General features: G+C 39.8%; 2 protein-coding genes across 2 annotated transcripts; one reads left to right on the top strand and one right to left on the bottom strand.

Annotated features, from left to right (window-relative positions):
• Positions 1-333: 333 nt before the first annotated feature.
• On the bottom strand, positions 334-2,663 carry LOC149140410 (aspartyl protease family protein 2-like). The gene has a single exon (XM_089447782.1). The coding sequence runs from the start codon at positions 2,286-2,288 to the stop codon at positions 882-884; it is 1,407 nt and encodes a 468-aa protein (XP_089303908.1). The 5' UTR covers positions 2,289-2,663; the 3' UTR covers positions 334-881.
• Positions 2,664-9,082: 6,419 nt separating this feature from the next.
• LOC149140411 (uncharacterized) lies at positions 9,083-9,652 on the top strand. The gene has a single exon (XM_089450977.1). It carries the CDS (start codon positions 9,083-9,085, stop codon positions 9,650-9,652), a length of 570 nt encoding a protein of 189 aa, XP_089307103.1.
• The last annotated feature ends 17,399 nt before the right edge of the window (positions 9,653-27,051 follow it).

A 27,051-nucleotide genomic window follows, 5' to 3' on the forward strand; every position in this document is an offset into this window, starting at 1 on the left:
TGAAGCCTTTTGAAATCCGAGCATAATTTACAAAGTTCGATTTTCCTTGCAATCTCTGAAAATGTCAGACATTGTGTTAAACATGTTTGTATTTGTAACTCTATCAACCATATATTATTATAAACATCTGACCAACACATTTTCGACTTCTTGGATAACACATTACGAATTATCTTTATCCACATCTAATAAACAACACATTTCTTTGATGTGGATGTATATTAAGTGTGAGAAAAACTAGGAACGCTGAAAAAGCAATAAAGTATATGCATGCAAATCCAATAAAATGCAATCAGAAAAGTAACCAAGAGCATCTGGTATTGATCCAGCATGGAAGTCAGAAAAGAAACCAAGAGCTTCTGGTATTGATATAGCAAGGAAGTCACAACTCACAGTGCCCTGGTATGGGAGGATAAGTGTTCCCATCAACCCCAATAGACATTTCAGATGACAAATTTATAACTCAACAAATATAGCTGCATATCTTTCTTAAAATTTCCCACAATATGCAATAACAGAGCAGAAGCTCAGATATTTGGACACAAGTATACAACATAGCTATTATTTTGACCCATGAAACATATTTGTGAAGGGTCTGCTTCATGCATCACAAAGGCCTGCATAGGATAACTATCACTCTATAAATCAGAGTCCATACAATATGCCAATTTTGACACATTCCAAAGCTGGTCTGGCATGCACCCCCTTTTGGTGCTTCAACAAAACTATCCAGCTGCAGCTTCACATTAAAGTTACTTTTCTACTAGTTTAATGCTGTGATGCCTTGGCATACAACAAGATCAGAATTTTCAGGCACCCTTGGTAAGCCAAGGCTTAAATATAATTCAGCAGTTAAGCTACTTGAGTACAGCCAGAAGTCATCAATTGCATTCAAAGGCAGAGATACCCAGCCTTGATTTGGGAATATCATACACAAATCTCAGGTTCTGTTGCTGGAAATTCCCCAACACAGAGTGGCCAGAAGAACTGGGAGCAAAGGCAAAGCACATGACTCCATCATCAGCTGGGTAGAGTATGTGAACAGGGCTCAGACGAAGTTCTGCATCGTCTTTGAAATGCAAGGTAATGAGAGGAATAATGATATTAACGGCTGAATAAACATGGAAACAAGTATCAAAGGGAGCAACCGAGAGGGCTGTTTGGAGACCAGGCAGGTTTTGGGTAAATGCATCCCTCAATCTCCCATATGCAGACTGCTCAAACCGAGAAATAACAGTGCCTGAATCGACCATGACAGTAGCAGAAATGGGAAGAAACTCATCGCCCACATTGATGCCTGTCATGCTCACAAAATACTGAGAAGGGCTGGATCTGGAAGCCACAAGAGGCGTGAATTGCACATCGTAGTCCAGTATGGCTGCCTCTCCGAAATGCAGAATTCCAGAAGGAATAGTGGAAGAAACACTGGGAAGACAATAAGAAAAAACTTGCCCAAAGGCAACAGATGTCTGAGCTGGGAATCCTATAGAGCTTTTCCCTAAACCCAGCAGCCCTGCAGCGCCATTGAAGAGACCTTTGTTGTCGTGTCCACATCCGAAAGCGAAGTTGCTCACTGTCACAAGGCTTGTATCGTCGGATCTGAGAGTTAATGTCTCGAGAGCAAAATCCCCCCTTGTGGTGGACTTGTCTCCATAAGAAACCCTATAATTGCAGGAGTAATTCAGGCATGAGTGGCTGAAGCTCTGGAGCTGCTGGCAAGTCGTGGAGTTGCAGGGCAAGGGCTTGTAGGTAGCCGATCCCGCAGGCTGGAACAGAGAATCCTGCTGCTTGTAGCACTGCGGGCAGGGGTCGCATTGAATCCATGTGATATCGCTGCCTGTGTCTATGAGCAAAAACATTCCCGAAAAAGGGGTGCCGAATCCTACTCTTACAATATAATTCCCTGTGCCAATCGTCTGGCCTGAGGCAACCCAGCTCTCCAGATCCTCATAGGAACCCACAGCTGAAGCATTCTCACGAGCTACATCGCTTTGAAGAATCCGAAGAGCCAAGACAGGCCATGGGACATTGGCAGGCCTAATTGGAGAACAGGATCCATAAATATGATGTATTGGCAATCTCAGATTGTTCTCATCAAGGTCAAAAGTTGGATTTTTACCAACAGGACATGGATCAGTCAGGCCTCTCCATTTTAAAGATTCCAGACTCGTGAGTGCAAAACCATTGCTATAATACGCTTTTGCTAATTTCAGATAGGCCAACAAACACAGAGCAAAAATGCCCACATGCTTATGTCCTGTAACTTTTCTGCCTGCCATAGCTGGCATATAGCTCTGAGAACTTCAGATTGTCGATGTTTATTCTGGCATATAGGTCTCGGAATTTCAACTGCTTCACAGTGCTGCTTGGTTGCCTATTATTTCAGGAGCGGATGGCACCCAGACAATTCAAAAGTTGGAATATCGAAACTTGTCGTCATCTGTGATCACCGCGCCACTTAATTGCATGTGCCAGCTGAAATTTCAGGGTTGGATGGCACGCCAGGCAATAAAAAGTTGGAATCTCGAAATTTTGTCCTCATCTATGAATTTACTGTAATAGATGAAGCGTGTTGTAAGTGATCAGAATTAATGTCTGTCGGAAGAAAGTCGGACAGTATGTTGGTGGGAATTTGACCCAGAGTCCCCGGACCCCGATCCTCCCACTAAATATTCGTGGTTGCTGTTAATATTGTTAGCCGTAGTCTAACGATACTGTTTTTTTCTCAGGAAAATGGTAGACATCAGGGATTTTTATAAATCCAGATTATTGTTGATAATGATGGTTAAACTTATGATTTTGTACATTAAATGTTTTTGATGTTGTTGAATCTATTTCTACTATAGAAAAACATAAGTCAAACATTACAATACACTGGGACTATTGCAAAATTTCTTGAAATTTTCTTTCCTGATTCCAACCAATTTTTTAAAATTTATTTCCTAAATTCAAACCAATTTTGACCATCCTGACAATTCCTCCTTGGTAGACGACTCCATATCGTTAGGATTAGTCTCTGTTCCAGTGCTGGGAGTATGATTTGTTTTCTTAGAGTCTTTGTTTCCAGCTCTGAGAGTATGATTTGTTTTCTCATACATTCAGGGATTTTATTAGGTTTTGTAAAAATATGTTTTTGCTCTTTGTGATAAGGGTAAAAAAATAAAAAATAAATAAATAATTTAAATAATTTATTATTATTGACTATGTGTATCTAAGTTCATATGACTGTAAATTTCTTGCGGGCTAGAAAACTTTCAAAAAATCTAATGGTTGGAGTGTTTGAAACCTTTTTTTATAGTTGAAATGGATTCAGTCCTATTAAGAACTTTTTAAGGATCCAAAATCCTGACTTAACTGCTATAATATGAAATTCCAAGTTCAGGGATTTTATTAGGTTTTGTAAAAATATGTCTTTGCTCCTTGTGATAAGGGTAAAAAAATATATAATTTAAATAATTTATTATTATTGGCTATGTGTATCTAAGCTCACATGACTGTAAATTTCTTGCAGGTTAGAAAACTTTCAAAAAATCTAATGGTTGGAGTGTTTGAATCTTCTTTTTGATAGTTGAAATGGATTCAGCCCCATCAAGAAGAGGATCCAAAATCCTGAAGCTTAACGGTTATAATATGGAATTCCAAAAACTTTGTGGAATTTTGTCAAAACCTTACCGAAATTTCTATTATTTTCTGGGCTAAATTGTTGCCTCCATAGACTACTATGTTATCATTAAAGTGGTGATTTTACAGTGAGAGTATTTATTTTTCTGTGTATTCAAATCTAATTCTTGCAAAATTAAATGATTAATTGTGATAAGGTGAAAACAATAAGCTTTAAAAAACATCTAACTCTTACGTTAATATCAACTTCATCCAAATAATTCTAATAAATTGTGGATTCTCTTAGGTGCAGTGTAACTTTGAGGAATGTTTTTTTCAAAGCATTTAAATTTCGGCTTGAATCACATGATAATACATTTGTCGACGTGTTTGGAACCAACGAGTGTGGTTCATAGTCAGTGAATTTTAAATAAAATTTGGCAGAGATTTTTAAAAATTTGAGTTTAAGTTGTTTAATATATAGAATTGGAGTGCCCGATTTTTCATAATGCTGAACCCATTTATGCATTCAAAAATATATTTTAAACAACAAAAAAATCATAATTTTGTTTGAGATTGTATAACCGGTAAAAAAATCATTTTTTTTATAAATTAGACTACACAATTTTTCTATATTAAAATAAGATATAATATAAAAATTAAGTGACCTATACTAAAAATAAACCTGCTCTAAAAAACCACAATATCCCTAAATAACCAACTTTTCAAATAATTACCCACTTTTCAAATAATTACCCATTTTTTCAGAGTTCTTTCAAAATGTTACCAGAATTTCCATTGTGAAATTATGGCTGTTTAGACTACGCGTATAAAGTAGCAACGTAGTGAACAGAAATAACTAAATGCATACTTTGACAGTACTAAAAGTGATCCGAATTAAATGCAATTTGGACATGGGGTGTGGTTTGTGTAAGAACAAAATTAAATGCATTCTGAAGTCTGCACATGTTGTCTTTCTTCTGTCAACATTATCCTTATGATGTGGGGATGGGTAACAGTTGGGCTGTGGGCTAACACGGAGTCTGATCAGGATGCTTTAAAGCGGATTCCAAAATCAAATTTAAATTTGATAAAACATTACATTGTAACCGAAGTTTCCATTGCTTCAAAGCGATTTAAGGAAAAAAAATTCTGAAATTATTTCAGAGCTGCAGAGTTTCACTGTGAAAAGAGATTAAATCATAAAAATTTAAATGTCGGTTATCGTACACCATCTAGCAGTAAGTATATACTGGTATTAGCTTAACACAATTAGGAAATGTATTTCTGTAAAAATTCTGTTTGAAAATCACTGATATGAAAATTGTTTATTAAAAATAAAATTAAAATTTCAAAACAAATTTAATAATTTTACACTCTTTTATTTATTTTTACAATTTCAAAAAAAAATTACAAAAATTTTAACATTATTTAATAAACAAATCACCCAATTTTGCTGTCAAATTCCATTCCATCATGATCTGAAACATATAAACAATGTAATTAACTTGTAAACCATCCAACCTCAGTGGGTTTCACCACAAAACTAGTGATTTTCCTAGTCTCTTTTATTAATTAGACAGTAAATAAGCAAAGAGTAAATGAAACTCAGATATTTCTATCATGTAAATGAAACTCAGATATTAGTCATATCATCAGTTTCTTTTTATATATGGTCTTTCATATACTATCTGTCTCATGATATATATTCTCATCTTCTTATTTTATATAAATATAATGCAACAAAAATGAGTGAATAAAATTCAGATAAAAATCTGTAAAGATACAAGTAACAGACAACTGTCCAAAAAACTACTTGCGATGGTATGATTTTAGTATGTGCCTTGGTGCTCAAATTTGACATCTATCAATCGGATCCATGTGTATAATAATTAAATCATTTGTCCATCGACTATTTGATTGGAAATCCCCATTGATTTGAACCCCTCAGGGATTTGATAATTTGGAATAATCACTATCACATTTTAACTAGAAATGAGTTGCTATGTATGTGTTTTTTTTGTTTTTTTGGGAAGTTTTTAGGTGAGTTTTTTCGTCTAATTTCTTTAAAATTTGGATGCACGATTGAAGTGTCTTCAGGGTACTGAATCCATATATACAATGAAAAAAGCAATTTAAATAAGACGAATCAAGATTTAACCTCAAAATCACGAGAAGTCCAAAAAGTCCCACTAAAGACAACTCCCCGTATGTATGTGTGGAATTTCAAATTTAATTGATAGTAGAGCGGAAATTTGATGAAGATCATGGATTTTCATGCATGTTATTTTATATTTTATTTAAATTTGGGACTATTAAATTTTTATGTGTTGTTATATGTAAATTTTCTTTTTTTGATCGAATATGGAAGAGATATTGTAACATTATATTATGTAAATATTTTGACTTATGAAATTATATAAAATTTAAATTTAACTGTAAAATAAAATAATGAAAATAATAGTTATAATGAATAATTATTAATAATTAAATTAGTCTTAATTTTGGATATATCAAGTGTCTAGAGGGATCAAATCTCTCCAGAAGCAAATCTTTCATCAAGTTTTCAAGTTTTGCATTCAAAAAATAGATTTGCAACTTGATAGATTTGATCCCTCTCAGTGATAGATCTAGAGTTAAAATGGATCTAGGCTAGTTTATAACAATTAAGAGGTAGACTTGAAAGTACTTATCTATAAAAAATCTCATTTTCAACAAATCTACCAGGGGATGGTGACAGGAAATAGACTCTACAACTAAACAAATATACTTTTGTTTAAACCACTTATTAGAATTTATGACAAACAACTTAAATACTTATAGGTCAAATTTACACTTTCCATATCTTTTTAAATCACTGACATTTCAAAAATTTCCATATCCATCAAATATGCTTAAAATGGAAAAAAAAAATGTTGTGTAGAATGTCAAATTCCAAGGGTGGTTGGTAGATATAAGTGACTCTTGTGCTATGGTAAAAATAAGTTGGTGAGATAGAGCTGGTAGAAATAATTGACACCATGAAAATTAAATTGGTGTCATATCTCCATTTCTTTTCATGGATTTGTATAATTCTATTGTTTTGATTATGTTCTATATTTGTTTATATGTATTTATTGCTTTGAATATGTTCTATATCGATTTTAAATATCTATTAAGTTTAAAATTTCATATGATAATTGTTTATATTATATATATTAATATAAACAAATAAATATATATTTATATAATTAAATATATTTATCTAGACTTATTGTGTACTATAATTTAAGCAATGTTTTTCACCAAAATTGATTATGTTTTTTTAATAGAAAAATAGATAGAAATAAAAATTTGATAGCTACTTCACTTAACATATATTTTAATAATAAAAAATTCATATCTAAAATACATATATAATAAAGTAATAATTATTTACTAATTTATACAATTAAAGTACAAAAATGACGATGATTCACATTAATCAAATATATATTATATAATATATATATATATTAATAATTACATTATATAATGATTTTTTTTATAATTATTATCATATTATAATTATTTATAATATTATGATAATAATTTTAATAAGTTAGATATTTTACATTCTATAAGTTATTTAAGTGAGATCAGATTGTTGTATGTTTTGGATATGAAGGTATGCTTTCGTAATGCAATTCATGAAAAGTTTGTTGGAAATAAACTTCAGAAAAGTTTGTTGGGAATAAACTTCAAAATGATAGAAAAAGAGGAGACGTTTGTTATCAAAGATTCATTTGGACATTTCTATCCAATTTTCCTTTACGATAAATAGCAACAAGTAGTATATGAACAATAATATAAATAATTTTAACATAATCTTGGGTTAATATTAATATTAAATGTTTATTATTAATACATTGTTATTAATATATTAATAACAAATGTGGACCAACAACTTATGATGTGATTAATCTGAACGACATTATCAAAATCAGCATGATCACAAAAGTCTAAAATCAAGCAATATATTATTATATTAATATTGCTAAATTTAATAACTCTCTATTAATGTAATATTAATTTTATAATATTATGTCTAATATATTATAATATAAATCAATGCATTAGGCTAAAGAACTTTAATAGAATATAATATAATATTACAATACATATTTTTTATATTATTGTAGCTCAAAAAGGATGCCCAAATAACATCAACCATTCATTTTTATCGTTGCCTTATGATAAATTTTTGTAGTTCCTTTCTTTTTTATACATTGCCAACATGATATCGGTGGAGATAGTTGAACATCACAAAATGTAAATAGAGGATAGAATCCTAAAATGTCTCATGGGTGTGCATCAGAAATATATATTCTGAATTTTAAGTTGTTCACATATGTCTTGCCTCTTGAGCGAGAAAAACAAAATACCGCCCAACAGAGTTCTCATAGCAAAAAGGAAGCTGAAATGTTTGAGATATCTTAATCTAATCATTTCCATAGAGAAGATGTTATGTGATGTGGTCATCCTTTTGTTCGACAAGCATTGCACAACCCTCTTCCATTTCTAGTCCACTCTTCAAGAGAGTATCGATGCATTGATTCATGTCCCTATAAAAGTGATCAAATATTATAGAGTGAAGTGCATAAGATTTGTAAAAATTATTTGATATATTGGCAATAATGTGTAGTTCCTTAATCAAGATGTGTCATTCATCGAGTCTATAACAACTTTGGAGTCTTCATAGATATGAATGGTGGAGAGGTTCAAATCTTTTGAAATCTCACATGGATGTTCAAAGTGAATTATCTTGTATAATTTAAAATGGTTGTGTCTATGTTGCCACAGAAAGAGAAGAAATGTGATTTGTTTATAAAGATTTGACTGCCAATTCCTCATTTTGTTGGGGTATGTTGAGCAACTCTATCAAAGAATGCCCATTTGTTTTTATTTTTTATCACAGTTTCAGTGTTGGAAATTGGTGGTGTTTTTTATAAGAAGAAGACATTGCTCCCTAAATATTTAGAATTTAAAAAACAACAACAAGAAAAGAATTTTGTTCTTCTTCTAACATAGCATGATTTTGTCTTTTCAGCTTGGATCTGCGTGACTGAGAGAGGAGTAGGGTTTCTGCAAAAACCTACAACGACAGAACTGAGCAGAACGCTGCACCACTATCATACAAGCATTAGTCTGATAGGCTGAACACGTCAAGCAATAGAGTAAGCAGCATGAATAACCCCCGGGGGGGGAAGCTGCGCCTCCCCCAAGAGATGAAGATTCTTCATGGCGGCGCAAGAATGAACCCAAGCAAGCTGAACTACCTGCAGACAAGGAAGAAGCAGTACCCGAAGATACACAAACAAGGAACAAAGAACATCCCCAGATCACTTCAAGCACATGTCGAACAGTCGCTCCTGAACGCCCAAAGATAGAACTACCGAGCCAACAGATCAATGAACGGATCCAATACATGAAATATCACGCACTGATTGGCAAATTCATAGGGATGTGGCCAACAGAAAAAGCATTGCATGGCTGGTTCGCGGCTAAATGGAAGTCGAAAGGACACATAACACTACATCTAGGACCTAAAGGGTTCTTCACGGCCATATTCAACTGCATAGAGGACAAAAACAGGGTCATAGATGGAGGGCCTTACTTCTTTAACGCAGCGGGTCTTTTTCTGAGAGGATGGGTGGAGCGCTTCAATCCAGACAAAGAGGATCTTAGCTGGGCGCCAGTCTGGATCCATCTGTATTCTCTGCCTACAGAGTACTGGGATGAGGAGACTTTACAAGTCATAGGAAATGGGCTTGGCGAATATGTCAAAACTACTGAGGAGACAAAACTTCAAAGGTACACATCCTACGCCCGGATCTGCATATACATGAACCTTAACAAGCCTCTCCCAAATACGGTAAGTATCTTTCATGATGATGTAGAATGGGTCCAGCTAGTTGATTATGAACATGTGTCGTTCCGGTGCAGAAGATGCCATACTCTGGGTCATCTGTTTCGAGACTTTCCTTTAACTCAAAAACCCCTGAATAATTCTGAATCGAATGAGTCGGATTAGAAAGGCTTCATAAAAGTAGTTAATCGAAGGAGAAACAACAAAAGATCCACCTCAAACCTTAAGAAACCACAAGCTAATACCTCACAGCCTTCCACGAGCAATACTTTGAAGTGTTAGCCTAGCAAGATGCCCATAACTCTGAGAACCTTACCTCATTTAAGGAGGTCCCCACAACGAACATGCAATCTCCAGAGTCTGATCCCAAGAAAAGCCTAAAAGAATCATTAACAACAGATTCGTCCTCTTCAGATAAAAGCACAAAGCTCACTTGGTCCTATCAAGTAATGGAGGAAGATAATAGGCATACCGAAGTTACAGAAACAACAGAAGGAATAGGCGAAATACAACATATGGAAGAAGAACAGGACATCATAGATATTGGGGATTTGGACATCCAGGGACTGGAACAAGCATGCGACGCACAGATGTATGACAAAATTCCCAAGAGGCAGTTGGAGAATCTGGAAGCAATCCTATCCATAGCTCAAAGAAAAAAATCACTGGGTATCCAAACAGGAAGTCTCTGGGACGGGAAAAATATTAGTAAAGAGTTCAAAAAACGAGGAAGGAAAATGGACCTCCAGCGCACCATACGCATTGGGGAAATGCTTGTGGAGTCAGGGAGGTATTCCAAGCTCACGAAGTACTACGACTCTCTCCCTAACTTTCAATCATGAAGATCATCTCTTGGAACATCAGAGGGCTCAATAGCCCTGGGAAATGCAGACTAATAAAAAATATGATAAAGCAAGAAAAACCACAAATACTCTTCCTGCAGGAACCAAATGCAATTCCATCTCTCTAGATCAAATAACAGCAAAAGTTTGGCCTGGTAGTCAAGTTGCAGCAGTAGATGCATCCGGCACCTCCAGAGGCTTAACAATTTTACAGGATTTTCGCACCATTGAGCTCAATAATATACATGCTAACAAGAATTTCCTCCAAGCAACATTCCATATCACAGGAACCAATATTCATAGGCTATTAACTAATGTATATTTTCCCCATGAGTCTGGGAATAAAATCGAACTCCTGAACACACTTTCCGTGATCAATGCAGACAGGGCTCATCCATTATGGATAAATGGGGGGGACTTCAATATGATCACCAAGATGGAAGAAAAGTGAGGAGGAAGGAAAAATCTGGATACGGAGAGCAACAATTTCAAATAATACATTCAAGAAAATTGGCTTATCGACCTGTCGTTCAATAATGGACTTCACACCTAGAATAACAAAAGAACTGGAACCCAACAAATTGCATCTCGCCTGGACAGATTCCTTATCTCATACAACGCAATCCATTTGGGAGGCGACCTCTCAGCTTCAATTCTACCGTTCTTCGGTTCAGACCACTGGCCAATCTCCCTTCAATGGTCTTGACCAGGCAATACAAGTCGTAAGCCTTTCCGCTTCGAAGCATTTTGGATGACTCATCCGGATTTTAAAAACTTGGTCACTACGGAATGGACCAACTATAATCCGCCAAAGGGTACAAAAATGTTGCAATTCCAACATAAGCTTAAACACCTCAAAAGTAGAATAAAGCAATGGAATCACTCTACGTTCGACAACATATTCCAGGCTCAGGCAACACTAGATCAAGTCATGAAGCAATTACAACAATGGATTATCACAGAGGGTAGAACAGAGGAATATGTGAAACAGGAAAGGGCTCTTGAAGCACAAATCTCAGAAAGAGCCAAACAGGAGGAATTTCTCTGGAGGCAAAAATATCGTATCAGGTGGCTAAAAGAAGGGGAAAAAACACAAAATTCTTCCATCGAATGACTATCCAGTGCAGAATGAGCAACAAAATTACCCACATTCAAACTGAGCAGGGGACAAGAGTAGAAAACCATGAAGACATTGAACTAGAACTACTCAACTATTTTAAGCAAGCCCATCAAGAACCACAGGGTAACAGATCGCAAGCAATAGATAAAATTACAAGGAATATACAGAAAGTCATTACGGAGGAGCACAATCAACTTCTACTCAAGCTGATCGACTTACAGGAGGTGCAAACTGCAGTGCTTCAGCTGAAAGAAGGAAAGGCACCAGGTCCTGATGGGTTCACTTCCAACTTCTTTCATAATTTTTGGGACCTAATTAAAATGGACGTCTGGCAGGTTGTCGAGGAATCAAGATCTATGTGATGGATGTTGCCGGCTATGAATGCCACATTCATAACGCTGATACCAAAAGAGGCTCAGTCTAATACCCCAGACAAATTTCGGCCCATTGCCCTATGCAACGTCATATACAATATCGTTTCAAAAATTGTAGCAACAAGACTCAAGCCGCTATTACCATTTCTCGTATCACTAAGAGCAGTCGGGATATGTAGAAGGCCGATAGATCACAGATGGTATAATCCTTACTCATGAAATCATTCATTCTCTGAAAAACTCCAGGAAATCAAGTATTCTCCTCAAAATAGACCTCTCAAAAGCATTTGACAGCTTAAGTTGGGACTACATTAAGAAAATCCTTGTCACTTTTGGCTTCTCCTTAACCTGGACTCGCTGGGTAATGAACCTCATTTATTCCTCTTTTTTCTTAATCTTGATCAATGGAATTCCATCCTCTCCTTTTTAGCCTTCTCGGGGAATCAGAAAGGGAGACCCGCTTTCCCCTTTCCTCTTTGTGATAATGGCGGAAGGTCTAGGACATTGTATTAAAGGTGCTTTATCTTCCCGGAAACTCAAAGGTCTGAGTTTTCCAAATTCTCCCACCTTCACCCACCAGCAATTTGTGGATGACAATATGCTTTTCGGTCATCCTTCCGTTCAGGAAGCTCATCAATTCAAATCATTATTGTCTAATTTTTCAGAAGCTTCGGGAGAAAAAATAAATAAAGTCAAGTCCCAGATTTTCTTTTTTCACACGCCTGCTGTCACCCAAGCATCTATAGCTCGAATCCTTGGATTCTCAGTTGCCTCGCTTCCCTCTAGGTACCTGGGAGCTCCTTTAACTGATGCAGCTTTGAAACATTCCTCATGGAGACTGCTCTTAGAAAAATTAGAGGCACGCCTATCTTCCTAGACTCATAGATCCCTCAACTTAGCTATTCGTCTCATCCTGATAAAGTCAGTTCTCCAATCCATGCCACTGTACCTTTTCTCTATCCTGGCGGCACCCAAATGGGTTCTCAAAGAAATCAAATGTCTTCAGAGATCCTTCCTGTGGGGTAATACAACTCAAAAACGCAAATGGGCTTTGGTCAAATGGGAATCTGTCTGCCTTCCAAAATCTGTAGGAGGAACGGGTCTGCGCGATCCCTACCAAAGCAACATGGTAATGGGAGCTCGCATTTGGTGGAAGTGGCTCACTGTACCGTCCACCCCTTGGGCCAGGCTTTGGAATGCCAAATATGCCAATATTCGACCAACAGAAGAATTAATCTGAATTTCAGAAGTCAAGACAGGTTCACTAATATGGAATGCAGCCAAGCAACATAGACTCTTAATACAGCAACATAGCTTCTGGGAAGTTAAAAATGGAAACTCAGCACGGTTTTGGGAGGACTCATGGCAGCAACAACCAAAATTAAAGGACTTACTACTACCCCATCAAATCCCGGAACAGATCCTGCAGATGTCAAGCACAATCAAGCATTTTTGGCTCCCATCCACCATGCAGGGAAACAGGCAAAGGAACAGTGCGGAAAGCATATTAAGCCAAGGAATGGAATCAGCAAAAAAGACTCTAGAAACAAAACTAACAAAAAGAAGAATACAATATTCAGAGGCGATGGATGTGCTTAGGTGGGGATATGAAGAGAAAGGCACCTACTCTACAAAGAAGGCTTATCACATCATCATGCAGGAGCACATTGTTAAGGACCCTCTTTGGAAGAGAATATGGGACCCCAAATTTTGACCGAAAATCTCCACCTTTCTATGGCTTATATGTCACAATAGAATCCTAACATGGGACAACCTCAGGAAGAGAAACTTCCATGGTCCCTCCTACTGCCCCAACTGTAAGAAAGAGGAGGAGACCGCTCAGCACATTATGAACTCCTGTCCGCTAGCGCACAAACTTTGGGAAAAGATCAGCTTTAGGTGTCAAAAGGATGGGAGGACTTCAGGAGATATTGTCGACACTATTCGAAACCGGGATCAGAGTCCGTTCAAAAGCAAGCTTCTAAACTCCCTATGGAAGCTAATACCGGGATTTCTTATGTGGACATTATGGAAGGAGAGGAATCAACGCATCTTCAAAAATCAATCTATGCCTGAGGAATCCCTATGGATCACAATATGTCAAAACATAAGGGAGACCTTACTTCTACAAAATTGGTATGAGGATGACCTCCCCTCAACCCCACAGGAGCAAACCATATGGGCAAACTGGAATATCCAGTGGAATCAAGCACTAATAATCAAGGAAAAAGCTCCAGTCAAAAAAAGCATACCAAATAAATGGATACCTCCTCCCCGTCATATGTTCCAACTAAATTTTGACGGTGCCTCTAAAGGGAATCCAGGTAAGGCTGGATTTGGGGGAATAATCAGAATCATGTAGGTATACCATGCCAAATCTTCCTAGGCTCAATTGGGTGGGATACCAACAAATCTACAGAATTAGAAGGATTATGGCAGGGCCTCATCCTAGCTCATAATCATGGACTCTTCCCACTTGTTATAGAAGGAGACTCGCAGATACTTATCAGCATGGTCACCAAAATCCTGCAAGGAACCTCCTCTAGCAAGGTAAGCAACAGTTGGAGGCTAGCAAGTCAATTACATCTAATTGAAACTTGGCTCTCTACCCATAGGGAAATCAATCTCAAGCATATTCGACGGGAAGGGAACAAAGTAGCAGACCTACTGGCGAACATAGGAGTTGAAAGCGGAAAGGCTCTACATACAAATTCTCTCTCTTTGCTATCTAGTGAACAATAGATCCGGGAGTATAAGGAATTGGTCAAAAGAGAAATGATCCAGGAGAAAGAAACGCACCCGGATGCGGGTGTTTTCCAAGAGTATTAATGGGCTCATTCAGTATTGCCGGCGCAAGGACCAGCCAGGTGATGAATGGGGTCCGGATCAAGGCTCAGAGCAGCCGAAATCTGTCCCGCATGCAGATGGCAATAAAGGACTCATCAGACCGAGAGATGGATATCAGAATGGCGCCTCTTGTTCCCATTATTCGTCCCCCGATCCGCATCTCTTGTCCGCTGCAGGCAAAGTTGGCTGGTAGGAGAACAACTACTGGAAAACGATGTTGGCACCTTAGTTGCATCGATTTGGGAAATGGCCTCCATTTCTCCCACTCCATGCTTTTCCCTATAAATTCTGCTCAAAAGCCCTGTTTTTGCAATCAATCCCCCTCCCCTACTAATTCGCCTGCTGATTTGCTTCCGATCCTCACCAGGATGGTAAGGGAACGTATGAGGAGTCGATATGGTGGCTCTCGGGGAGGCAGAGCGAGACCTCGAACTGTGCAGAGCTCGACTCCCCCTTCTCCTCATCATAACTAGGAGGATGAGCCTCAGCCCAGACCTTGGCTCAGACACTATTCCTACACACACAACAGGCGAGGGCGTGGAATGGCGTCAAGGGATTCGCACACAGATGTTGGGCTCCATTCTGTTATTTCACAGCAGCGTCCTGGCTCTGCCTCTCACGCTACCCATTTCAGGTTCCATAGTCGTCTGAACAAACCTACTATCAATGCCAAGGTCACTTTCGTCTTCACTGAAGAAGAAATGCCAGACAATGATTAAGTGACAAGTTCTGAGGAGCATTCTCCGGAAATGAGCGCCTAGGATTTGAGAGACACACAAGAGAAAAATTCAAAGGATTTTAGTCAGGAAACCAAGCTTCGAAGACTCTATGGTGACGATGAGCATGCAGACGACTCTCAACGGGTGGGTGGCAGCTCTGCAGGCGTGGCTTTAATGGTGGAGTGTTCTAGCAGCACAAGAGGCACCCAACAGATAGAGGGGCCTACAGGCGATGCTGAGAAGAGCGAAGTGGAGAAAACGGAAGATGATTGGGAACTGTATGCGTGTCCCGTGGTTGAGGAACCTCCTGAGGAGGAGCCAAACAACTGAAGCCTTCTGGCATTTGCAGCCACCCATGAACCAAATCGGCTTCAGGCAGATCACGGGTTGGTCCAATCGCTTGATATTTTTTCGTATGTTTAGCAGTACAGTAGTTTTGTTGGTTTGTTGTCATGTCCAGTATAGCTGAGTAGCACCTTCTTGCTGTGTCACAAGGTTGAATTTTGGTGTCTGTTATGTCAGTACAGAGTAATATGGTAACTGTTTTTGTAAACTCATGCTGGTTTCCCCAATCTGGGGCAGTATCAACTATTTCAATGAACACCAGAAACAGAGTTTGAGGCAGAACCTCGGTGTAATTATATTTTTTACTTTTTAATAGAATTAGTCTTACTTAGAAAAAAAAACATAGCATGATTTTGTTCTAGCCATATGACCTTGTTATATTATATTAGACATAGCGCTATAATATTATAATGTTAAACATAATATTATAATTTCAAGAAATAAAATATTATATAATATTTAACATAATATTATTTTTAATATTATATGATATTTTATAATATTATTCATTATTGAATCTCACAATAAAGGCCCTCCTAAAAGCAGCAACCTAAAAAAGGTCTCCTGGACTGCCCCTCCAAAGCATACCTTCAAGCTCAACTTTGATGGTGCCTCAAAAGGAAATCCTGGAATTGTAGGCTTTGGCGGAATTTTAAGGAATCATGAAGGCACACCCCTGCTGCTCTACTATGGAAACATTGGGTGGGATACCAATAACTCGGCTGAGTTAGAGGGACTATGGCAAGGCCTCCTTCTCTCATGGAAACACAACTTCCAACCCCTGGAGGTGGAAGGAGACTCCCAGATCCTTATAAATATGGCCAAGCATCTCCTAAATGGATCTCATGCAAGGAAAATATCCACCAGTTGGAGGCTTGAAGCAAGACTGGAAGCCATAGAACAAGCGCTCCACAGTAACAGGGCCATCACCTTCAATCACATAAAAAGGGAAGGCAACAAGGTCGCTGACCTCCTGGCCAATATAGGGGTGGAAAATGAGAATACTCTACTCACAGGAAATATCGATATTATATCGAATCATGATCAGGCACATGAATGCACTCGTCTGGTCCAAAACGATGCTGCTCCCCTGGATGCGAGTGTTAGAACGGATGGGACGCGCGTTTAAATGCGGCCACATGCCAACCATGCGCAGTCGAAAGGAACACACATGTGCGCAGGCTTGTTTTCAGCCGTGCGGGAGTGATCTGTTTGATATTTACCAGAGGAGCTTAAATGCTCCATCCACCCTTGTACGCAAGCCCGGGTCCGGCTCCTTGGCTTGCATGAAGGTTGTAGTAATGGTGGACGGGTTTCGAGGAGCAGGCAGGTATGATAAATGCAGTGGTGGGTTGGGCTTCATTGCGCCTGTTTATGGTCTGTTCATTGTTCAACCTTAGGGTATGTTTATGCAACCTCTGGAGCTGCGAGCAGCTCCAAGCGGCTGTGTTTCCATCTGGGCCAACCCACCACCTGTTTTTGGTCTCCCCGGGATTGGTTTGATTCTCAATTTCACTCTGCGATCTATACATTCGGGCCCTGCAATCATGGTTAGGCCTCGACAACGAATGCTTAACCGTCGAGGCACCTCCCGTGGAGGGTCTTTGCGCCCTCTTGTAGATGATACTTCTCCCCATTGCTACCATTGCCATTGCCATCGTACCCTTGAAGCCAACCCCCTTCAGTCCAGTCAATTCCTGGATTCAAGTGCTCCTGATTCTGCTTCCTCGCCCGCCTTCGGCTCTGCCATTTTCACTTTCAACAGTTCTTTGAACTGCCCTCGGATCAGTGCCCATGTGTCGGTTCTCTTCATCGAAGAATCCCCGGATGGCAGCGATACTCAAGATAGTCGGGGGAAGCAGCCAGCTGACGGCTCAGAGAAAGTCACGAAGACGCCCACTGCAGATCCAGGGAATGTCTCAAAACGCCCTCTGGCTCAAGAGGCGATGATCAGCCAAAGAGACGATGTCAACATGGAAACCGCTCCAATTGCAGCGGAGGTGGAGGAATACGGGTGGTGCCGGGTGGTTGAGGAGGAACCTGAAGAATAACGGCGCCTGCGTTCCAGGTCTCTGCAGCACATCTGTTAGGACTTTCGGCCTCTCTCGCTGTTTTGATTATGTTTTGGTTTTTATGTTTATGTTCTGATGGCAAACTGTCTATGTTTGGGTCTTGGGTTCTGGAATATTTTTCTGTGGTTGGGAAGTGTTTGTTTCCCTTGCGCGGAATTAATCTGTTGCTTTGCTGGCGCCCCTACGAGGGCTGGTTTATTTTTGGTCTGGTTAAGTCCTCGGACATTGCAGTCCCAACTGTTCCAAGCTGCCATTGCAGGCAACTGGTTCTTTCTGTCTTGAAATGATGTAACAATTATCTATTTATGTATATAATAGAATAGTTTTAACGAGAAAAAAAAATAATATTAAACATTATTAACCATATAGACCGAGAAAGTAAGGTGTTTACAAAATATAAAAGAAGTTGGATTTAGAAATCCATCAAAGCCTTAAAATCATAAAAAGCAAGATATTAAAAATTGTTGAAATTTCACTAAATTAAAGGGGTAAAGGTATATGTAAAGTCCTAACTTGAGTTAGACTATTTTGACATTAATATTTTATTTTCTTACTCAAATAGATGCATTAATTTTAGTATAGATGTTGATTTTTAATCTTATTTGATTTATTTCACTTGATGCATTGCTTTTCGTGTAGGTGTTGATTCATAATCCTATTTGATTGATTGCAATTGATGTATTGATTTCAATGTAAATGTTCATTTCCAATTTTATTTGATTGTTTGCGCTATATGCATTGATTTTAGTGTATGCACGAAGTAATTATTAATGACGCGTTGATTTATGTGTTATAGTAATCATCATATCCATATTAAATAGAAATGAACAACAAAGAGCCCAAATCCATCTTAATGATTAGTCCACAATTAGTCTAGATCTAGCTTAAATAGAAATAAGAAACAAAGAGCAAGTCGATAGAGAAAGGCATAAGAAATGACAACTAGAGATGCAATGATTTTAGTGTAGATGTTAATTTGCGATCTGATGTAAGTAGATGGATGTTGTGCATTATTTTCAAAGTAATTAAATTAATGGTGTGTATTTATTTTAGTATATGCATACAATAATTATTGATGCTAGTCATTTATTTATGTGTTATAGTATTCATTAGCCTAGATCCTGATGCAGGAGCATCTGGTCGACAGGGCGCAGACCGAGAAGGGGCAGACAAAGTTTCTGAAGAAGATTAGGAGAAGTGAATATTTCGACAAATGGACAGCAAGACTGTTAGAGTTTTTATTTTTTTTATTTTGTTCTTCAAAGGTCAACTACAGCATTTGGTTTATTAGCTTAAATTTCCTTTTTTAACTTGTTCTGTTTTAATTGTAATAACAGGTCCTAACTAGAGTTGTTAAGGGCCTGTAGTTATAGGTCTTAAACTAGAAGTTGTTAAGAAATTAGGTAAAATGTCCATAAATCAATGTAAGCATTAAACCCTTATGGGACAGAAGAAACAGGCAAACTAACAAATAGCCAAGTCACGTAACTGGAAGCAACTGTCAAGAAACTGTAATATGGAACTAACAAGCGGTTGTCTAACTGCTGAGCTATTGTATAAAAAGACAGCGAAGATAAACCAGAGGGGTTCTGGAGTGTAACATTGAAAAAGAGTAATAGCAGAATTACATTTCATTCCTTCATATATTGTTCAGTGCACAATTAAATTTCCAGATTATGAAATTTGTGTCCTCTAAGATAGAATATGCATGCATAGTAAATCCTGTTCATTCCATTAAATACAAACAAGAACCGTGACAGAGTTTCACGAACCCACGCATACACATCCATATACATTTCTGTTTAGTCCACACATTGCAAGTAGCTATAGCAATCAAGTCTCGTTACTCCGAGAGGCAAACATACATATACATATACTTTTGTTCATTTAAATACATTGCAGGTCGACACAGTAACAGAGCAATCCGACTCCAAATATTTTACGACCAGCCGAGGCCGAGATCAAGTGGAAAACGAATAGAGTCAAGCAAACAAAGCAAGAAACAACGGTCCTCAAACCACTGGTAAGCAACAACACCGAGTTCCAAAATTATTACATATACTGTGTAAACATATTGCAGGGTATAAAATTACCAACGGCCAAGTAAACGAATACCCAGAAACCTTTCTACCCACTGCTACAGATTGACCGAACAACGAATGTACAAAGGACCGAGTCAATAAACGAAAGCAACCACAGAAACCCTCTAAATTGCAGATGCGGGTTGATACATTACGCAGGCCTGACTCGTTATCAATTACAGACCACCATAGCAAACAAATACAGTGAAGGTTAAGAGCCACAGAAGAGGGTAGGTTAAGAACAGAGCTACCCGGAGGATAGACAGTCGAAGTTCATGCAAGGCCACGGGACCGGTCACCTGCAACCACCACAACAGAATACCGTTAGAGTCATGGTCATATCCAAGATCACGCAACAGAAGCAGTTCAGTGAAATCGTATAGGAGAAACAGAGAGTAGAGACCCGTGTATGGTCGACGGGGTGAAGCCATACCTGTTGTAACCAGACCCATAAGTCGCAGAAGCACAGGGACAACCTGACCACAGAGGAGCTGTGAGGGGTTAGCAGTAATTCGAGCCGAGAGCAAGAACATATAGCACAAAACAAAACCCTCACCTGGACAAACGGAGCCAAATGTTGGACTGGAACTAGAGACGGAGTTGAATCCCTGAGTACACCACCGAGGCGGAGCCGAACACCTGAACAAACCCCAGATACAGTGCCGAACACCAGAGAGAGCCACAGAGAGCAAAACAACACTGTGAAAATGACCAAATGAGCGCGAACTAGACGAGGAAAAGGGCAAAGAGTAGAGTTAGGGTTTGACAGATCCCGAGACGGACAGGTGTAGCGTGGAGAGGCAGAGCAGTACCGTAGGTTGATTAAATATCACCTACTTCATAAAATCGCAATCAAACCATATTCATTAACCAAATAATAGTGCAGGTCCGCATAGGACTTGGAAGTGTGGGACACGTGGGCTGGGTTCCCATCAATTGGTATCAGAGCAGTTTTCTTTATTTAGAAGAAGATGGTAGAAGGACAAGTGCCAAGACGAGGACGTGGAAGAGGTGCACGTAGAGGAGCAGATGAAGGATTGCGGGAACAAATTAGAGTTCTTACAGCTCGCTTGGAAGCAGTAGAAGCGGGTAGACGAAGAGACCCAAAACTGGGAGACACCAGTGAAGAGGAGGTGATGACTGCTGCGGAAGGGTCTGATGAAGAAGCTCCAGAATTGAGGTTGTTGCGACAGGTTTTAATGGCCAGCAGCAAACCAAAAACAGAAATCTCTAATTATGATGGCAGTCTGTCTGCGGAAGTCCTATTGGACTGGATAAGCGAACTGGACAAATATTTTGAAAATGAAGAAATCGGTGAGGATAAAAGGGTTAAGTTCGCTGCCACTAAGCTGAAGGGGCACGCACTACTATGGTGGGATAGTGTCCAAGCAGACAGAAAGAAAATGAACAAGTCGCCGATACGACTATGGTCCAGAATGATAGCGAAGTTGAAAGGCAGATTTCTGCCAAAAGATTACCAGGTGGAATTATATCGGCGAGTGCAGAGTTTAAGGCAAAAAGGAATGACAGTTAGGGAGTATACAGAAGAATTTTACAGAGTAAATTTACGTGCTGGTTATACTGATGATAACCCAGAAAAGACAACAAGGTACGTAAATGGATTGAGGATGGAGATATTAGATGAAATCAGTATTCTTTCTCCCCGGAATATTGAAGAAGCCTTTCAGAGCGCTGTAAAGGCTGAGGAAAAGATTAACAGAAAACAGAACAGCAGAAGAGGGAGAGGAAGTAGCAGAGGACGGGGACAGTCCTATGGAAGAGGCAAGAGTGCTGCGAACAACGAAGAAGGCAGCAGTTCAAAAACTTCAGGGACAGCCGAAAAAGGAGATAGCACCAGAGGAGGTCGGTCATACCAAAGAGGACGAGGGAATGGCCGCGGAAGAGGGGCTAATGTCCAGTGCTACAGGTGCCACAAATGGGGGCACAGAGCCTTTGAGTGTCCAGAAGTTGAACAGGCCGGTCAGAGGGGAACGTTGATGGCGCAGCCTGAAGAAGCTGAAGCACAACCCCGGGAAGTGGAAGACATGGCGGAGACGGGGGAAGCTTTGATTTTGAACAAAGTATTGTTAAAGCCAACCAAGGAAGTGGCTGAAACAACACAGCGGAAAGCACTGTTCCGGACAGTCTGTAAATCGCATGGAAAGTGCTGTAAGGTCATCATAGACAGCGGGAGTACAGATAACTTGGTTGCCACAGAGATGGTGGAAAAGCTGGGGTTGAAGCGGCTGAAGCACCCCACACCTTACAAGGTGTCGTGGCTGCAGAAAGGCCACCAGTTGTTGGTCGATGAACAATGTGAGGTGGAGTTCCGCATTGGCAAGTACCACGATACAGTGGTCTGTGATATCATGCCAATGGACGTGTGCCACATACTGCTCGGAAGACCATGGCAGTATGACAGGAAGGTGACGCACGATGGAAAAACAAATTGTTATAAATTTACGAAGGATGGGGTCAAACATACACTTGTACCCATCAAGGAGGAAGATACTGCAGAATCAAGCGGGACAAAAGGGCTACTACTTGGAGGAAAACAGTACATAAAGCAGATTGAAGAAAATGAGATTAATTTTGCAGTGGTGAGGAGGATGAAACCAATGTTACTGAGCTTGGAGAGATCAGAATTGCCCAAGGAGATCCAAGAGCTGTTAGAAGAATTTCAAGATATTGCGGCTGAGGAATTACCTGATAAGTTGCCTCCCAAGAGGAGCATCAGCCACCATATTGACTTTATACCAGGATCAAGTTTACCGAACAAGGCAGCGTACAGAATGAGTCCCAAGGACAATGAGGAAGTACGCAAACAAGTGCAGGAATTGTTAGATAAGGGACTGATCAGAGAGAGTTTAAGCCCCTGTGCGGTACCTACAGTCCTTGCACCCAAGAAAGGTGGAGAATGGCGAATGTGCACAGATTCGTGGGCTATAAACAAGATCACCATTCGATACAGGTTTCCCTTGCCTAGAATGGATGATATGATGGACTGTCTTAGTGGGGCAGCATATTTTACAAAGATAGATCTGAAAAGTGGGTACCATCAGATCAGGATTAGAGAGGGAGATGAGTGGAAGACAGCCTTCAAGACCAACGAAGGACTGTACGAATGGCTGGTCATGCCATTTGGATTGAGTAATGCTCCAAGCACTTTTATGAGATTAATGAACGAGATGTTAAAGGAGTTTATTGGAAAGTTTGTAATAGTCTATCTGGATGATATTTTAATTTTCAGCAGGACGAAAGGAGAACACCTTCAGCATATCCGAAGGGTATTCGAGAAGCTGCAGCAGAACAAACTGCTGATAAATTTAAAAAAATGCACTTTCTTGCAGAAGCAGTTGATTTATCTGGGATTTGTAGTAGCAGAGAATGAGTTGAAGATGGACCCAGAGAAGATTGAAGCGATCATGAGTTGGCCGTCACCTAAGAGTTTATTCGAGGTACGTAGTTTTCACGGTTTAGCAAGTTTTTATCGGAAGTTTATCAGGAACTTTAGTGAAATCTGCGCACCCATGTTAGAAACCATCAAGAAGGCCAGCCAACCTTTTTGCTGGACTAAGGCGGCAGAAAACAGTTTCCAACTCCTGAAGCGTAAAATAACAGAAAGGCCAATCTTGAGACTGCCCGATTTCAGCAAACCTTTTCAGGTTCGATGTGATGCCAGCGGGACAGCTATTGGCGCTGTACTCAGTCAAGAGGACAGACCAGTAGCATTCTTTAGTGAGAAGCTGAATGAAAGTCGGCAGAAATACTCGTCATATGATAAAGAATTTTATGCAGTGGTTCAAGCCTTGAAACATTGGAGGCACTACTTACTGGGAAATGAGTTCGTTTTGTTCTCTGATAATTCTGCATTGCAGTACATAACTCAGCAGCACAAACTGAACCATAAACATGCCAAGTGGGTGGAGTACCTGCAAAGTTTCACTTTTGTGTTGAAACACATAAGTGGGCAAGCCAACAAAGTGGCAGACGCTTTAAGCAGAAGAGCCCTGCTCTTACAAGAAAGTGGCATACAGGTGATGGGATTTGAGTATTTGAAAGACTTATACCAGATGGACGCGGATTTCAAAGAAGCTCTTGAAGCATGCCAGAATCCCGTATTGAGGAATAGAAGCCCATGGCTAGATTACAATCTACAGGAAGGATTGTTGTTTCGAGGGGGACAGCTGTGTATTCCAGATTGTTCGATGAGGGAAAATCTGGTGAGAGAGAAACACAGTGGCGGACTAGCGAGACATTTTGGCGTTAATAAGACAGTGGAGCAGCTCGAGCATTTTTATTACTGGCCAAGGATGAATCGGGACGTACAGAGGTATATAACCAGGTGTAAAATTTGCCAACTGGCGAAAGGACACAACCAGAACACGGGGCTGTACACACCCCTACCTGTTCCAAGCAGGCCGTGGGATTCAGTCAGCATTGATTTTGTCCTAGGATTGCCTAGAACGCAGCGGGGGTATGATTCAGTGATGGTGGTGGTGGATAGGTTCTCAAAGATGGCTCATTTCATTCCTTGCCGGAAGACAAGCGACGCCACGAACGTGGCACATCTTTTTTTTACGGAAGTAGTTCGACTACATGGCTTACCAAAAACTATCGTCTCAGACATGGATGTGAAATTTACAGGACATTTTTGGCGCACCCTGTGGAAAAAGCTGGGCACACAATTAAATTTCAGCTCTGCGTATCATCCGCAGACTGACGGACAGACAGAGGTGGTAAACAGGAGTTTGGGCAACTTATTACGCAGCTTGACGGGAGAGAACTCGCGATTGTGGGACCGAGCTCTTGCCCAGGTAGAATTCGCTTATAACGATTCGCCAAATAGGAGCACCGGTCTTAGCCCATTTCGAATCTTGTATGGTATGCATCCGCGAGGAGTACATGAATTACGAGATTTGGGACAGCTAGAAAGGAGAAGCGCAGACAGAGAAGATTTTGCAGAAGCGATGAGTGAGCTGCATGAAAAGGTCAAGTCAAGATTACAGGACAACACGCAGAAATATAAACAACATGCAGACACAAGACGGCGAGAGGTAAACTTTGAGATTGGGGACGAAGTCCTTGCACATTTGCGCCGGGAACGGTTTCCTAAGGGTACGTATAACAAACTGAAGTTCAAAAAAATCGACCCATGCAAAATTCTGCAAAAATTCTCAGCAAATGCGTATGAAATTCAGCTGCCACCTGATATAGGCATATCACCCATATTCAACGTGGCAGACCTGTTTCCATATCATGCCCAGGCAGAAGATGAACGAGTGGTACAGCCACAACGGGACACCCAGTTCGAGGACAGTCTTTGGAAGAAACAGTTACCATCGGTCAAGACCCATGAGATAGAAGGAATCATCAGCACACAGGTGGCCAAGAAGACACGCAGAAAAGAGTATCTGCGCTATCTCGTTAAATGGAAGGACCGTCCAATGGAGGACAGTTCCTGGCTTGACGAGATACAGATTCGGAAGGCAGGCTACTCGGTGGAAGAACTCATGGAACGGAGCCACGAGATTTCTTTTTTACCCCGACAGCCTGATGCAGGAGCATCTGGTCGACAGGGCGCAGACCGAGAAGGGGCAGACAAAGTTTCTGAAGAAGATTAGGAGAAGTGAATATTTCGACAAATGGACAGCAAGACTGTCAGAGTTTTTATTTTTTTTATTTTGTTCTTCAAAGGTCAACTACAGCATTTGGTTTATTAGCTTAAATTTCCTTTTTTAACTTGTTCTGTTTTAATTGTAATAACAGGTCCTAACTAGAGTTGTTAAGGGCCTGTAGTTATAGGTCTTAAACTAGAAGTTGTTAAGAAATTAGGTAAAATGTCCATAAATCAATGTAAGCATTAAACCCTTATGGGACAGAAGAAACAGGCAAACTAACAAATAGCCAAGTCACGTAACTGGAAGCAACTGTCAAGAAACTGTAATATGGAACTAACAAGCGGTTGTCTAACTGCTGAGCTATTGTATAAAAAGACAACGAAGATAAACCAGAGGGGTTCTGGAGTGTAACATTGAAAAAGAGTAATAGCAGAATTACATTTCATTCCTTCATATATTGTTCAATGCACAATTAATTTTCCAGATTATGAAATTTGTGTCCTCTAAGATAGAATATGCATGCATAGTAAATCCTGTTCATTCCATTAAATACAAACAAGAACCGTGACAGAGTTTCACGAACCCACGCATACACATCCATATACATTTCTGTTTAGTCCACACATTGCAAGTAGCTATAGCAATCAAGTCTCGTTACTCCGAGAGGCAAACATACATATACATATACTTCTGTTCATTTAAATACATTGCAGGTCGACACAGTAACAGAGCAATCCGACTCCAAATATTTTACGACCAGCCGAGGCCGAGATCAAGTGGAAAACGAATAGAGTCAAGCAAACAAAGCAAGAAACAACGGTCCTCAAACCACTGGTAAGCAACAGCAATGAGTTCCAAAATTATTACATATACTGTGTAAACATATTGCAGGGTATAAAATTACCAACGGCCAAGTAAACGAATACCCAGAAACCTTTCTACCCACTGCTACAGATTGACCGAACAACGAATGTACAAAGGACCAAGTCAATAAACGAAAGCAACCACAGAAACCCTCTAAATTGCAGATGCGGGTTGATACATTACGCAGGCCTGACTCGTTATCAATTACAGACCACCATAGCAAACAAATACAGTGAAGGTTAAGAGCCACAGAAGAGGGTAGGTTAAGAACAGAGCTACCCGGAGGATAGACAGTCGAAGTTCCTGCAAGGCCACGGGACCGGTCACCTGCAACCACCACAACAGAATACCGTTAGAGTCATGGTCATATCCAAGATCACGCAACAGAAGCAGTTCAGTGAAATCGTATAGGAGAAACAAAGAGTAGAGACCCGTGTATGGTCGACGGGGTGAAGCCATACCTGTTGTAACCAGACCCATAAGTCGCAGAAGCACAGGGACAACCTGACCACAGAGGAGCTGTGAGGGGTTAGCAGTAATTCGAGCCGAGAGCAAGAACATATAGCACAGAACAAAACCCTCACCTGGACAAACGGAGCCAAATGTTGGACTGGAACCAGAGACGGAGTTGAATCCCTGAGTACACCACCGAGGCGGAGCCGAACACCTGAACAAACCC

Source organism: Pinus tabuliformis, chromosome X, assembly GCF_031772625.1.
Source record: "Pinus tabuliformis cultivar Carrire ecotype Pingquan chromosome X, CPIR1, whole genome shotgun sequence".
NCBI classification, from domain to species: domain Eukaryota; kingdom Viridiplantae; phylum Streptophyta; class Pinopsida; order Pinales; family Pinaceae; genus Pinus; species Pinus tabuliformis.

Coding starts and splice junctions, on each gene's coding strand:
- LOC149140410 (XM_089447782.1), bottom strand. CDS start 2,288: ATGCCAGCTATGGCAGGCAGAAAAGTTACAGGACATAAGCATGTGGGC.
- LOC149140411 (XM_089450977.1), top strand. CDS start 9,083: ATGTGGCCAACAGAAAAAGCATTGCATGGCTGGTTCGCGGCTAAATGG.